The sequence below is a fragment of the Leptopilina boulardi genome, unplaced genomic scaffold (assembly GCF_019393585.1).
Source record: "Leptopilina boulardi isolate dan_hultmark-lab unplaced genomic scaffold, ZJU_Lbou_2.1 LbouV2_371, whole genome shotgun sequence".
NCBI lineage: Eukaryota > Metazoa > Arthropoda > Insecta > Hymenoptera > Figitidae > Leptopilina > Leptopilina boulardi.
In genome coordinates, this window is record NW_026137942.1 from 4544294 (window position 1) to 4560899 (window position 16606).

Consider the following 16606-nt stretch of genomic DNA (forward strand, 5'->3'; position numbering starts at 1 on the left):
AAATCTAAAATGGCGGATCCAATACGGCCGACAATTTTTTTAAAATACATTGAATTCACTTAAATCTCGTTACTCGGTGGTTTTCAGAGTCACTCATTACGAATTCGATATCAATTTTTGAAAATTCAAAATGGCGTATCCAATATGGCCGACCAATTTTTTTAAAATACATCTAATACTTTTGAATCTCGTTACTCGGGGGTTTTGGGGGACGCTGATTACGAATTCGATAACAGTTTTTCAAAATCTAAAATACGATAGTCTGGCGGAAGAATTTTTAAAAATTATTTTTATTTTACTTGAAACTCGTTACTTGACAACTTTCTAAGCCACGGTGATTAAAAATATGATTTCGGTTTGTATAATAAATCTATTAATATAATAGACAAATAGTTTTTCTTCAAGTTCAGAAAACTAGGGGTTTTTTGGGGTCTCTGATTAAGAATATGAAGACAGATTTTACAAATTCGAAATAAAATATAAGTTTCAAACAAATTCGTATTTGATATTTAATATTTTCATCTACCATATTGGATTTGCCATTAAAAAAAATCAGCAACCCCAAAAATCTTTAAGAAAGTTACGACTTTTTTTTCAAAGTCATATATATTTCGAATTATTGATTAAAGTAGCAAAAAATTAAAATTGCAATTATCTCAAAAATCTAACGTGTAGTGAAATAATGGACTACTAATTCGAATTCAGCATTAAAATTTACCTTAGAAATAGATTTTCGTTGCTCGGGTCCAAAAACCTTGTAAACCTGTGTAATTAAAGATTATTTCAAATAATTGAATTTTAGAAGAACTTTGTTAAAATTATTAGAAAATAATTTACTTGACGAATAATTTTAATTGCGGAAATTTAAAAAATAATTGAATTTTAAAAGAGCTACAATCAAAATTTCAATTTCAAGAGATTTTAAATTTGAAAATTTTTATTTTTTAAAAACCTAATAATTGAATTTTTAGAGAATTTTAATGAAAAATTGTTTTAATTTTATTGAATTTTCAAAGAATTTCATTAAAATAATTGAAAATAATGAATTTTGCAAAGTGTTTTAAAATTTTTTAAAATAATTGAATTTTACATGAGCTAATTTTTTATTTTGTTTTTAATTGAATAAATTAATTAATTTTAAATTTTATTTTGTGATATAAATACAATCAAATTTTGATTTATAATTCATAATTGGAGTATGTGGGAGATTAAAAAAATGTAAAAAATACGGCGTGACAAGTCTTTTTCGATTTATTGAGTAGTTTACTATAGTACAAAAAATTTGGGTTTGTTGTATAGCATAATTTTTAAGGTAAAAGTAAGTAGATAGTAGGATACTATACAAAAAACTCCCCTAGCAGAAATTCAGTCTAGAGCTCAGCTAGTAAAATAGCCAGGTTTTTCCATTTTTGAAACGGAAAAAAAAATGAACAGTGGTTTCAAAAATTCGAGTTATTTTTATTTTAAGTAGCAGTATCATCAGCTTCATGAAATGTATTTGAATTGTTAATCTGCCGAAATGTATACATAATTAAATTAAACTTCATTTTCTGAAAACTGTACATGAAAATGTTATGCTACGTGACTAATTTTTCTATGTCAATATAATTCTAATAATTGAATGTCGAAAAAAAATATATTTTTTAAATTAAAATGTTTAAAAATAATTTTTCTTTTTGTAAGCTATTGTTTTTTTTTTTAAATAATTGGCCGAAAATGAACATCACAAATTCTCGTAAGATTTTTAAACAATTTTTTCAAAAACCTTCATTTTTTTTTTTTTTTTTTTTTTTGCAGATTTATCAGTGTAAATAAATCATTAAAAATTTTTTAATATATTTTTCTCTAATGATTTTATATTTCTTGCCGTTAGTGTACGTATATTATGTGTTTATTAAGATGTCTGTTAATACACTTTTTCGATTTTTTTTATCACCTACTATTTTCTAATCAATGTACAGAAAAAAAGTTTGTACGAATTGGAATCCATTCAATTAATGTTAACATATTTTAGTAAATGATGATGAATTTTTTAAAATAAAGAGCACTGTTATCATTTCGTCCTAATTACCGAGTGTATATTATTAAATATTATTTGAAATTTTTTGCAAATAGAAAAAATTTAAGTGGCACATTGAAAAATATTTTAAATATCATCAATTTTAAATTAAAATATTAGATATAAAAATTATCACATTAAAATCAATTACTGATATTAAATTGTGAGTTTTTTCTTCAAGTATTTATCTAACGTTTATAAAAGTTTTAACAGGGAAGGTTTGATATCAACAATATAGGAAGCACATCAAATGCAATATATAACTAAGAAATTATTCGAATAAAGCTAATTTTTTTTAATTTCTAAAAATAAAAATTCCTCTAAATTTTTGTATTGACGTTCTATATAGGGAATTTCACGTGAGGTTTTCATTGAAAATTTTTATGAAAAAATTCATAATTTTTTGATTTGATTAAAATTATGAAAATTTTGCTTTTTTTAAATTTAATACCATTACGTTATTTTTTACTACAGATTAAAAAAAATGAAGAAAAATCGAACAAATTTTATATTTAATATTATTTTTTATCTGTTACTAGGACAGAGAAAAACGCATTTTAAAAGTATTCGGCTTCTGACAAAGTTAAAATTTAAAAAAAATCATAACTTCAATAATTTTTATCAAATAAATAAATAAAAAATTACATATTTTCTTATTTTTCATAAACATATTGAAAAAAATGTCCTAGTCAAAAAAAAATTTTCAATAAAAATCTCACATAGAATTCCCTATATCCCAAATTGGAAAAATTTAGAAATTTAATGTTCTTGTTAAAGATTTTTTTTTAATTAATTATTTTTCGAGTGGTATTGCTAAATACAAATATATATATAAATTTCATGTATGTTTTATTCTAAATATAAAATACAAATTAAAACAAATTAATTTTTTTCATTAAATGAAAAAAAGCTTTAAAAAAAATAAAAAAATTAAAGTAAAATATTGTAATAAAATTTTTTCAACTTTTTCCTATAAAAAAACATTAAAAACAACATTCTGATTCACAATTAATTTTTGAACAGAACAGTAAAATATTATGATTATAAAATATGTATGCAGTAAATAAAGTTAGTGTATAAAATATAACAAAAGTAAAAAGATTAAAATTTCAGATATATTTTGACAAACTCAACTTAATAAAATAACGTTTCAATAAATGACTGACTTGGAAAATCAATTTATCAGTTAATAACTAAAACTACATTTTTAGGCCTTTAAGATAATTTTGTCCATTTATAAAATAAATCAAATTTTTTTTGCAAAAATTCTGTTAGAGGGAATGGAAATGTAAGTACATTAAAAATAAATTAATTAAAATGTGCTTCCTCGAGAAAATTTGTTTAATTAACGATTTACTGATAATTACTGCTTACTACTATTTAGTAATAATTTAGTAATTTTTAGTAATTTTAATAATATAATAAGTAATAAAAAGTTTTATTTTTAGTGAATTAAACTATACTTATATTTAAAGAGAAAAAATTAATATTTTTATGAAAAGACGTTCCAAGTCACAGATGTCTATTTTTTTAAATTGAAAATAAAAATTTTCAATTTTTTAAGTTGTCCATTTATGAAATCTTCAACATTTAATATATTATATGATTGAAGAAAAATCTCACAAATGAATTTATAAAATTTATTGTGACTCTTTTTAATACTTTAAAATATTAAATTAAAAAAAAGGAATTTCTTATTCCTTACTTTAATTATCTTAGAACACAAATAATAACTACTTCTAAGAGAATTAAATCTAAATATTTAAAACTTTAAACACATTTCTAAATAAAATAAAATTATTTAAGTTGTCTAGCAACATAATAACTAGAAATATTTTTAACAGATTGATTTTAATAGAATCTTCTTTGTAATAAAAAATTTTTTTTTTGTTTTCAAGTTCACTATTATGTCAAAAAAATTAAAATTTTTATCTTAACCCACGAATGGATTTTCGATGATTAAAAACACAAAAAATAATAATAATAAATGATAAAATATTTTAAAATACAATATTATGCAAATAGTTACCGAATTATGCGACGAATTATCAAATTATGTTGCATTGAAAATTAAAATTTTACAATTTTTAATGCTAAAAAATTGAAACTATTTTTGTTAAATAGTAATTTTTAATGCAAATTTTAATTGAATATTTAATTATTTTTTTTGGCGAATTTTCATTTTTCCAGTTGAGATTTTACAGAATTTTAAACACAATTTTTAGGTACCAAATTTTAATTCAGTAAAATTCTTAAAACGCCACGAATTTTTATTTGTCCGAAATTACAAATAATCGAATAAACAATCAACAGAAAAATTTTGTCACGATTTACAAAAATTCGCCAATCACGATTTTCTCTGATAATTTATGATTGATGAATTTTTGAAAATTGCGTCAAAAATCTTTCTGTTTATTGTTTGTTAGGGTATTTGTAATTTTGGACAAAAAAATATTCGATAATCTAAAAAATAAAAATTCGTTTAAAAAAGAAATTCCGTCAAATGATAAATCAAAAAATGAAAATTTATTTAAAAAATTAATATTTAATAAAATTCTTTAAAATGTTTTATTATGCAATATAGAGAACGAAAAATACTTGACGAAATTTTTGTCATCTTATTTTTTTTTTTTTTCCGAATCAATGTGCTCTTTTTATTGAGAAAAAAAATTCAAATCGATTACAATTCAATTGTTAACATTAATTGATTGTTTCGTTAAATTTTATAGAAAATATTCTTCTACATTGATTCTTTAATTGCATCAAAAAATGTCGAAAAAACAATTTTAACGGACACTTTAGTGTTTATACAGCAGAATGTAACAGAACTATTCATTTTTTTTTTTTTTTTTTTTTTGGAATAATTAGTTACGTTTCCACTGTATATATGCACTACATGTTAACATTCTTTAGTATACTATTATGTATATCGAAGTATTTACATTTGTATGTAAGTTTGACATTACACATTTTTTCATTCTGCATTTAAGAAACATGATTACGATTGTTATTAGTCAAAATTCAACTTTTAACTATTAACATTCGTTTTCATTCGTTTCTTTGTAAAAAAAAATCTTTCTATAATTGAGTGGACTCACACATACAAATTCTTTTTTTTTATATAAAAAAGCGTTATCGATAGTTTCAGTCAATCTGAATTCGCTGTAGTACCTACTTTTTTTTCCCATTAATAGCATATTTACAATCACCTACATGTTCTCATCAATATATTCATATAAATTGTTAAAAATATTTTCTGTGATTCTTTGACTTCGTTGAGTGTATCTCTCTCATTTATGGACAAACACTTGCACTCATCTGAGAAAATTTTTTTCTTCTTTTTAATAATTGATCGCAAGTCCATGACCCTGTTCAGGAGTATTGGTTTTTTGCGAGTGAGCAATCTTGTAACAGAATGACGCGCGCTTTTTTGGACGACGAAAAAAAAAAACAATCATCTTTCAATAACAAGCATTTATAATAATTACCTCATTATAATATGCGACTAGTTTAATTTTGACACTGCATATAACCGCTCGTTTTTTTCTCTTCGAGAATACGACGGAATCATAAAATATGGCACTTATGCTGTGTGCTGCTCTAAATCAACGAAGATAAAGAGTGCTTATTTATTATTTTTTTTTTTTTTTTGAAAATAGCGCCATTTGGTTTAAAAAGGCGGTTTTTTTTTAGGCAATTTGAAATTTCTCAAATCAAGAATCATGATTTCGATTTTTGTTGTGACGGTTTCCACTTTTTCGCCTTTTACGTTTGGCGTCACGTGTAAAGGCAACATTACCGGGATCATCGGCGAGTTGGGGATAACGATGAACACTGTGTATGTCAACACCCTCGTAACCATCGACAACGCCATGACTTATTAATTCATCTTTCTCTTCCTTTGACCAATCGCCACGTCCTTGAAATTCGGCAATAACCAATTGTTTTTCAATTTGCCATGCGCGTTCAACGGCGCGTTTATGCGCATGCTTCAATATTCTATGACGTTCTTGTTCAGGATCAGCACCATATTTAATGATAACAGCTGCATCTGAATTAAAGAGCCTTAATTCTTTCCATGTACCCGAACCATGTTCCGTTGTCTCATGTGTTGAAACATTAAACATACTACCTAAACGACGTAATTCCTCCATATCGTCTCTTATTTTAAGTGCATTGTCTTTTATAAAATAAAATACATCCTGATCGTGTATTGTAAAATGAAGTGGCAAAAAATATGAATTATTGAATACTGAAGTAACAACATCGTGAACAACACTATTAACACCATCGACAACATTAACCAATGCACGACCACTTGCACGTGATAATAATATACCTTCACCAAAAACAGCGCGACGATGCGCAACTCTTGGCAATAAATTTCTTGTTTTTGGCTCAAGTTTAAGTAATGGTTTTGGAATAAATCCTAAATCGGCAAATTTATCATGAACACGATTTGCAATACACTGTAATCCAGACATAACACCAAAATCAGGTGTTAATTGTGGTGATGTCACTGTAGCGCTTGGTTGAAATATCATTTGTTTTGTATATTCCGAGCCGAGCATACGATTTGTTTCATAGCCATATAATTTTAACCAACTTGACAATTCTGTCATATATTCAATGTCCTGTTTCAAATTAATTGGATCGTTATTTTTAAAGCGATAAATAAAAATATCCGTTGGTGTTGTTAATTTATTGGCCATTTGCTCCCAAGCTGGTGTCATCCATTGGCCAACAATTGGATCGTACAATCTTTTATTGAGATATAATAATTTTGTATTTGGATCAACGAGACCACCATGAAAATCAATTGGTAGATAAAAATCTGGATTTGTATCACGTATTATTTTACCAAATGGCGTACGACCAATTTCCTTGTAGAGATTGCCATTTATATCGAATAGTGCCATTGGCGAACCATTTTGATCTGTTACGGCATAAAATCGTTGTTCTGATGTCTCGACAGTTATTAGAAAATCACGTGAATCATACAAAAAGCGGAATGTTTTTTGTAATTTTGGATAATGTAAATGTGTTATTAGATCTGGTGTTTTTGGATTTGTGTAGAAAAATTGAGTTATATTTTCTCGATCATCATTCCATGCTATTAATCTTCCACGATCATCGTAAAAGTACCATATTTGGAATTTTTTATGCTCCAATGCGTGAATCAATTGACCTCGCGAATTATATCTGAAACATTTTTTTTAAAACAAAGTTGTATCAAAAATTTGTCATTACAAGTTTAATACAATTAATTCTCTACAAAATAATATTTATTATATATTAAATGATATTTATAAATAATTAAATATTAATAAAAATTATAGTTTATTGGGAATAATTTTAAGTCATTTAATTTTTGTTAACGATTTTCTTAATAAGATAAAGAAATTATTTTATGCTTGCTTTAACAATTAAAATAACAATTTGTTCTATAATCACTCCAAACGCAAGGCAATTATGGAACAATATTTCAGTTTTAACAAAAAAAAAAACTTATTTTGTTAATGAAACTTTTAGGAAATCTTCAGAAGAATGTTCACAATATATTTAAATGGTTAAAAAGAAAATTTGTTTAACAGGGTTGACACAAAAATATTATTTTTATATTTCTTGACTTTTCCCTGATTTTCAGTCAAAATTAAAATTTTTTCCCTGATCCTAACGAAAATATTTCAAAAAGTTTTCAATAACAGGCCTCGGATTGTGCGACTTTTTCAACCTTTTTTTTTTTATTTCTTAAAATTGAATTATTAATATATATATATATACCCAGATAACCAAGCGTACTAATCGTTATTTACGAGTACGAAGTACCAGTATTATACTAGTTTTATACAAGTACAAAATAATTATATATGTCGTACCAGTACGGTACTAGTACAATAAAAGTATGTCGTACTGTTAGAATTGTAAAATATGATTACTCGATAAAAGTATAGTACTAGTACAATACCAGTACGTCGTACTTCTGAAATAAGAAGCACAACATACTCGTACGATACAAGTATAATACTGGTACGTCGTACTGGGAATCTTTGCTGGTAATGCCAACCCAACCTCACTTTCTTGACAATTGTCAAATATGAACGCGTCACTGAAAACGGTGCATTAAATGTTGGTGAAAAAAGTCGTTTATGATGCAGCAAAAGAGTTTTAACGTTTGTAACTTGTGCTTCTGTACTCATCTTGAATATCCGAGATTAAATTTATATTAAATTATCGATCTTTATAAGATTTATATTCTTTTACTTTGACATGGTGCCATGGTGTTATTTCATTGAAAAACATCAAAATCTTTTACATTTATAATGAGAAAAATTCATAAATTCGGTCTTGATCATATTGATATATTTTTAAATTCAATTGTGTGTTATTTCGTTATAGTTTTTCTTATACATATAACATATTTATAGGTTAGGATGTGATAATATGTTTTTCAAAGCAAATTTCAAAGCAATTTATAACATCAAGTTTAAAATTCTTTTGAAATAATGTTTAAATGTAAAGAAATAATCAATTAATATTTGATAAAGTTAAGTAATTAAAATAATATAAAATACCAGATATTTTAAGATAAGTGAGAATACAAGTTACATATATGATGTAAATAAAAAAAATGATTCAATAAAAATGAATTATTATTATTTCAGTTCTCCCACAGATTTTCTTTTGAATAATAAATGAAAATAATGAAAATACTATTGTGGGAAGAGAAAGGGGAGGGTATATAATATTTTATATTGTACATCATACTAGTATTGTACCAGTACAATAACAGTACGTTATACTAAGTCACAAAAGTTTTCAGTACGTCGTACTCGTATAGTACTCGTATTCTACCGATATTGCATACCGGTACGCCGTACTAGTACAGTACCTGGTACCGTGCGAAGGTACATGGCTGGTACAGTACTAGTACGTCTAGTACGTCGTACTAGTATTATACTACTACCGTACTAGTACGTGTGTTATCTGGGTATATATATATCAATTTCAATTGTTTGCAAAATCAATTATTTTCAATAATTTAAAACAAATTCTTTGAAAATTATATGATTTAAAAACAGTTTTCAATTAAAAATTCACTAAAATTCAATTATTGTTTAAAGTTTTTAAAAAAAATTTCACCAATTCAAAATGAAAGTTTCAATTAATAATCTTCTGAAATTAAATTATTATTTCTCAAAATTTTAACTCGAACTCTTCTAAACTGCAATTATTTCTAAATTTTGTATCTAAAATTCTTTGTTGAATAATTAAATTTTAATAATTTTTATAAAGATTTTCGAAAATTCAATTATTTAAAACATTTTTCAATTTTAAATTCTTCAAAGATTAATTATTGTTTAAAGCTTACAAAATATCTACAGAAATTCCAATTTATAAAAGTTTTAATTGAAAATCTCCTGAAATTCAATAAGATCAAAAAATTTTAACAATTGCTCTTCAAAAACTCAATTATTTCTAAAATTTTTAAATTCAATTAATTATTTTTAATAACTTTAATCAAGTTTTACAAAAATTCAATTACATAAAACTTTTTTTAAATTATTAATTCTTTAAAATTAAAGTTTTGTTTATACCTATAATTTTTAAAAAATTTTAATAATTCAAGTTTATTAAAATTTTAATTGAAATTTTCGAAAATTCAATTTTTTAAAACATTTATTAATTAAAAATCCTCTATAATACAATTATTTCTAAAAATGTTATTTAAAATTCTTCGTTAAATTAATTTTTTTAATTATTTTAATACAGTTTTTCAACAATTCAGGGAAATGAAAAGTTTTTTAATTATAAAGACTCTAAAATTCTATTATTCTTTAAAGTTTCAAAAAAAATGTGATCAGTTAAAATTTATAAAAATTTTAATTTAAAATTTTCTGAAAAATAATTATTTCTAAAAAAATTTAAACTCAAATTCTTGCAAATTCAATTAGTAATTGAATAATTAATTGAATGTTAATTTAATTGCAAATTTTTTTCCCAAATTTTTATCTGTATAATTCTTTGTTTAATTTATTATTTTAACAGTTTTAATCCAATTTTTCAAAAATCCAATTACTTAAATCGTTTTTGAATTAATTTTTATATTTAGAACAAAATTATAATTTTTGAAATCTCAAAAAATGCAATTATTTCTAAAAATCCTAACTGTAACTCAATCAAAATTCAATTATTTAGAACATATTTCAGCTGAAAATTCTCTAAAATTTAATTATTGTCTGAAATTTGTAAAAAAAATTTCTTTAATTCAAATTAATAAAAGTTTCAAATTGGAAATCTCATGAAATTCAAATATTTCTAAAATTTTTAAATCATACTATTCCAAATTCAATTATTTTAAAAAATTTAATTAAAAATCTTCTGAAATTCAATTATCTCAGAATTTATCATTTAAAATTAATTTCTTTTCAAGAATATTTTAATCAAATTCTTCGAAAATTTAATTATTTAAAACATTTTTGGAAATTCTGAATTCAAATAATGTGTATAAATCAGAATTGAAAAATTTTCTTTTTTTAAAAAAGTTAACTTTAAATTATTTTTCATTTGTTCTGAAACTGAATTGAAATCCGGAATATTTGTCTCAGTTTAATTCGTTGGTTTAAAAAGAAAAATTCTTGAAAATATTTCTTTAAAACATTCTTATTAAGGAATTAATAAATTTTATTTAATTTTTAATAACAAATTGTTAATAATAATAAAATATTTATCAACTAATTAAATTTATTTATTGAAAATAAAAAAATGGAGTTTTTAGACTTTTTTTGATAATGTAAATCGACTAAAATAACTTTTTTTTTTCTTTCAAAAGTCAATCCGAGGCCTACAATATTATAAAAATGTAAGACAATACACGGTGCGCCAGAAGGAGGTTTAAATAAAAATGAGTTAGCACTTTAAATTCTTTTTGATTATGGTTCTTAAATAAATAAAAACCATTTTTCAATAGGTTTTAAAATCAACTTACGTGCCAAATTTAAAAAAAATTGAGTTTTAAATATATAAAAATAGTGTTTTATGAGGAACCAGAATTTATTTAATGTATACTTATATGCGTATAGATAATAGATGTTTTAGATTTGGGTTCATATAAATTTATTAACATTGAAGTTATTTTCTTGTTTTGTTTTTATATTTATGCATTAAGAGTGTCGAACGGTATCTGAAATTCTTTAGCAAGAAGAGAGTTTTAATTATCGCTCTCAACGTGAAATAGTATTGATTTTAAATTACTTTTTTCTCGAAACAAGAACACTTTTAACAAAATCAGCCAAAATCCTCATCTTATAAATTTCCTAAATCCAAAAGACGGTACGAATCCATAGAAAAACATGGTTGCAAAACAAAAAGTAGAAAAGTAATCTAATAACAGCTGCGACTTTGTGCGCCCTGCATGCTGCTGCCATCTGACGGCGGCAGGAGATAATGAACCTGTCATTATATTACTTTTCGTTTTGCAATCGTGTTTTTGTATGGATTCGCATAATCTTTCGGATTTAGGAAATTTATATAACATAAGAATCTCTAGCTGCTTTTGTAAAAAAGTGTCCGTCTTTCAAGAAGAAAGTATTTTAAAATTAATGTTTATCATTTTCACGTTTAGTGCCGTTTTTATAGGGCGATAATTAAAGCTCTCTTCTTGCCAAAAAATTTCAGAGACCATTCGACTCTCTTAAATAAATTTTGTCCCTCTTAAAATAGTTCTTTTAACATTATAATTTAATTTTTTAAAATCGGAAACAAACACTACAGCTATATAATTATTTATATGTAAAATTAAAACTAAGTAATTAGGTATTTTATCATTTATTACAGTATTTATTAGATTAAATAAATTCTGATTCTCCATAAAATTACTGTTTTTTATATAAAAACTAATTTTTTTTTTTAAATCGGGCACGTAAACTGATTTTAAAAACTATTGAGAAATGTTTTTTATTCATCTAAGAATCATAATCAAAAAGAATTTTTAAGTGCCAATTCATTTTTATTTAAATTAAAAATTTTTTAAATTATAATTTTAGTAGCATTTTTAGAAATTTGATATTTTTCCAATACTTTTCATAAAATTCCCTTACTTTTCCATAAATTTCCCTGTCCCGTGGCAACCCTGTTTAACAATTTAGATTTTTGGTAAATAAAAAAATTGAAAGAAATCGCATTTTTTGTTTCATAATTTCTTCTGGTTGACTGTAGTCTTTGCCTTGCAAATAAATAAATAAAATGAGAATTAATTTTAAGCTTACCTATATTTATGTTCCCCGCGTATTACAACGAATCCTCTATCATCATACAAGTTAAATTCAACATCACCATATTGAACAACACGATCTCCGCTATCATATCCTAAAGTAATTTTTTCATTTTGTTCGGTTACTCCAATAATGTTACCATTTTCATCATATGCATATTGCCAATTATTTTCATTATCAGCAACTTCAAGCACATGTCCATCAGCATTGTAGGTGATTTTTTCAATTTTGGAATATTCATTTTTCTCTAAATAATCTTTACCCAATGTTATTTTTCGCATTTTAATACGATTACGATTATCATAATCCAATTCCATTCGAAATATATCCATTGATCTAACATTCATTACAATTGTTTTGACACGTCCATGATCATCATAATCCGTAATAGTGAAAAATTGTTTACTACTGTCTTGCATAAGTGATCGATTAAAAACATTTCTGTAAATTCTCAAGTCATTAACACTTTCCAAAACTCCTAAATTTTGATTGTATTTAAGTCGTATTGATTGAAGTTGTTTTCCATTTATGTCAACGTCAATTCCAGAAATGCGAGCATTGCCATCGTATTGATAACGATAGTGAGCATTATTTAAACCACTTTTACTATTAAACTTTATTTTTTCATCCTTAACAATACCAGCGTGGTATTTGTATTCAAAACGCATTTCAAAATTTGGTTCATTAACATCAATACTGCGAACCAAACCAGTTGATTCTTGATAGGTATAGTGAATAGAAGAAACACCTGAAAAAAGGGAAAAAAAAGGTATCATTCTAATTTTCAGTTTAATATAAAATTTGTCGTATTAAAAAATTGTCGCAATCGTAAAATCTTAATATAAAGTATGTCTAATTCCAAATTATTGTTATAAATTAAAATTAACGTTCAGCAAATTAGTAATTTATTAGCCTAATATGGTTGATTCTCCAGAAACTAGTCATTTTCGAGGAAGAAATTTTTTTAACTGGAAATTCCATTTGTTTTATTACAGAGTGTCTAACAGCTAGGAAAAAAATTCCCTGACTTTTCCCTGACCTAAATTACACTAAAAAAATTTTATTTTAATCAAATAAAATTTATTTTGATACAATTAAATCATTTACCTGTCTATTATCCACTAAATTCGTATGTATTTCAACCAAATAAATAATGTTTCGTAAAAAATAAAATATTTAAGTGAAATAAATAAACTAATTGGGGACGTATAAATATTCTCAACATTTAATTTAAAAGAATTTTTACGGCGTCGAATCTTAAATTATTCAAATTTTTATTTAGTAAAATTATATAAAGCAGATTTTCTTGAACATCGAATTTCAAATTAATACAATTTCAATTTAACGGAATTTATGTCAAGAAAAATTGGATAAAGAAAAATTTTATTAACAAAATTTTTATTATAGTAAATTTTGATTTATCAAAATATTTACTCAATAGAATTGTCATTGAATAAATTCACAATTAATAAAATTTCTATTTAACAAAATTCTTAATTAACAATTGTTATCCAAGTTTAAAAAATCATTTATTAGATTCAATAAATAGTAGTAAATATAAAATATATCACATGCTTAATAATTGAGTGTGAAGGCCAACTTTTGCTTCCTCGTGGAGGAAGCTTTGTAGTCCTTTCGTTTATAAAACTTTTCAAAGTGGCGGAAACAAATTTTTTTCTTTATAGAAACATGTTATATGAGATCCTGATCAATTGTCCGGATGTATGTATGTGTGTGTGTGTGTGGATCCCTTTTTTGTTTAGAAGATAACTTTAACAGGTTTTAATGGATTTAGATAAAATTTGGTAGTCTCATTTATCATATTAATATCTCAAATCTGACCAATGGATTTTGAAAAATACCCCAAAAAAGAATTTAATCGTCTTTTTCCCAAAAAATTTTTTTTAATCGAAAAAATTTTTAAATAGAAAAGTTTAAGGTTATTTTTAATAAAATCGTATTCCTTACGTCAAGATGAATCGATCGATATATATAAAGTATACATTTGAGGTAAATTTAAAGAATTAATGAAAGTTAAAAATTCAAAAATTCACCTTTTGGCAATAAAATTTTGCTTTCTCCACGAGGAAGCAAATTTTTTTGCTGATCGTAAAGAGGAAGCAAAATGTTCATGTAATGAACATCTGAATTTACAACTTGTTTAATTTGCATTTGCTTTGGGAAAAAAGTAAAAAAAATTTTGAAACTAATAGTTACTTTAATTTATTTATTAAAAATTCCAGAAAATTAAAGGAATTTCCTGACTTTTCCCTGACTTCCCTAACCATTAGACATCCTTTATTAATTTCTATTTTTATTGTCATGAAAAATATTGTTATACTTAAAGAGAACATGCTAAAAAATTATTTTACAGGCATTAAAATCCTAGGTCCACATAGGAATCCACATAGAATTCCATGTAAAATCATATATGAAATTCGGCAACGATTTGGTGTATGATTTCATGTAGGAATTTATGATATTGTTTCTACATTGAAATCTATGTGAATTCTTACATTATTTGCTATAATTTTTCTGGCATATTATTTTTGTCAATTTCCTTTATAATCAATTCACATAAAATCTTATAAAAAATATATCAAATTCTAAAGATTTCCTTATATAAAATCATTGTGATTTTATGAAAATCAGTATTATTCAAGAATAACAAATATTTTTATGATTAAGAGATTTAATTTATCAAAATATTAATTTTTTCCTTTGATACCTAATAATGTAATTAAATTTATTTTATTCTTTATTCTATTTTATACTGAACTTTAACTTTTATAGCGCCTACCTAGATTTAGTTAATATTTTATATTTTGTACTAGCAAAATTAAACGCGCGCAAGCGCGCCAAATTGAGTATTTAATTGTTTGTTATAAAGAAATTAAAGATTAATATTATCAATAATAATTTAATTTATTAGAATATTATTACACGATAAATAATAATAATGAAATTACAGGCCTCGGATTATACGACTTTTTCAGACTTTTTTCAAAATTACGACTTTTATCGACTTATTTTAATAAAATGCGACATTTTTTTTTACATTTGAAAACAAAATGTAAATAAAATACATTTTTTTATTATAAAATGTAGATCTTCTTCAGATTTTCTTCAATTCAATTATTTAACAAATTTTGAACTAAAATGATTCTTCACTAAATTCATTATTTTAAAAAATTTTAATGAAATACATCACAAATTCAATTATATGAAAATTATTTTTCAATTAAAATTTTTATGAAATTTAACAATTGTTTATAATTTAAAAAAAAAAATATCACAATAAAATTGAATTATTTTTGAAAATTTTCATTTCAAAATGAACTAAAATTCAATTATTACCCGAAATTTTAATTCAAAATCAATTAAAAATACAATAATTATCCAAAATTTTTAATTTGAAATTTAATTATTTACCAAGTTTTCAATTTAAAATGAAATAAAATTCAATTATTTTCTAAAATTTCAATTCAAAATTAATTATCCAAATTTTCAATCAAAAATGAACTTAAATTAAATTATTATCCAAAATTTCAATTCAAATTCAATTATTTCCCAAAATTTTCAATTCAGAATGAAATGAAATTCAATTATTTTCCAAATTTAAAATCAAATAAAATTAAATTTCATTATTCTCAAAAATTTGAACTCAAAATTAATTGAATTTTCAATAATTTGAATTTAAAAGCATCTAAAATTTAATTAGTTCTAAAATTTTCCATCGAAAATTTTTTTTTGAAATTTAATAATTTCAATTATAACTCTAAGGAAATTCAATTATTTTTAACTACTTTAATAATATTCTTTGAAATTTCAACTATCTGAAACCATTTTTCAATTAAAAATGATTTTCAAATTATTGTATTTTGTCCTCATTTTCTAATAAATTTTTAGTGAAATCATCTAAAATTTTAATTGCAAAACACTTAAAGTTTCAATTAATTTCAAAAATCTCAAATTTCAATCTTTGAAAATTCAATTAAATTTAAAAAATGTTTTCCAAAAATTGTTTGATAAATTATTTTTAGTGCTGTAAAATTTAATAATTGTTTGAAAATTAACAATATCTTTTGAAATTTAATTATTTCTAAAAATTTCAACTTAGACCCTTCGAAAAGGATTATTATTAAAAAAAAAAATTTTTTTTTAAAATCTGTAAAATATTTTTGTTAAAATAAAAAACAAATTCACTTGTTTTTGGAATATAAATCGACTAAAACGACTTTTTGTGTCTTTAAGTTGATTCGAGGCCTGTGTT

At 23.5% G+C, this 16606-nt stretch overlaps 1 protein-coding gene across 3 annotated transcripts in view; it reads right to left on the bottom strand.

Annotated features, from left to right (window-relative positions):
• Positions 1 to 4212: 4212 nt before the first annotated feature.
• Positions 4213 to 16606, bottom strand: part of LOC127287608 (teneurin-m) — a 122103-nt gene continuing 109709 nt past the window's right edge. For all 3 annotated transcript variants that reach the window (XM_051314624.1, XM_051314623.1, XM_051314625.1), the window contains 2 exons: positions 12328 to 13081; positions 4213 to 7261 (listed from right to left, as the gene is read on the bottom strand). In XM_051314624.1, coding sequence (XP_051170581.1) covers positions 5773 to 7261; positions 12328 to 13081 — 2243 coding nt within the window. In that variant the 3' untranslated portion in view covers positions 4213 to 5772. The remainder of the gene's footprint in view (positions 7262 to 12327; positions 13082 to 16606) is intronic.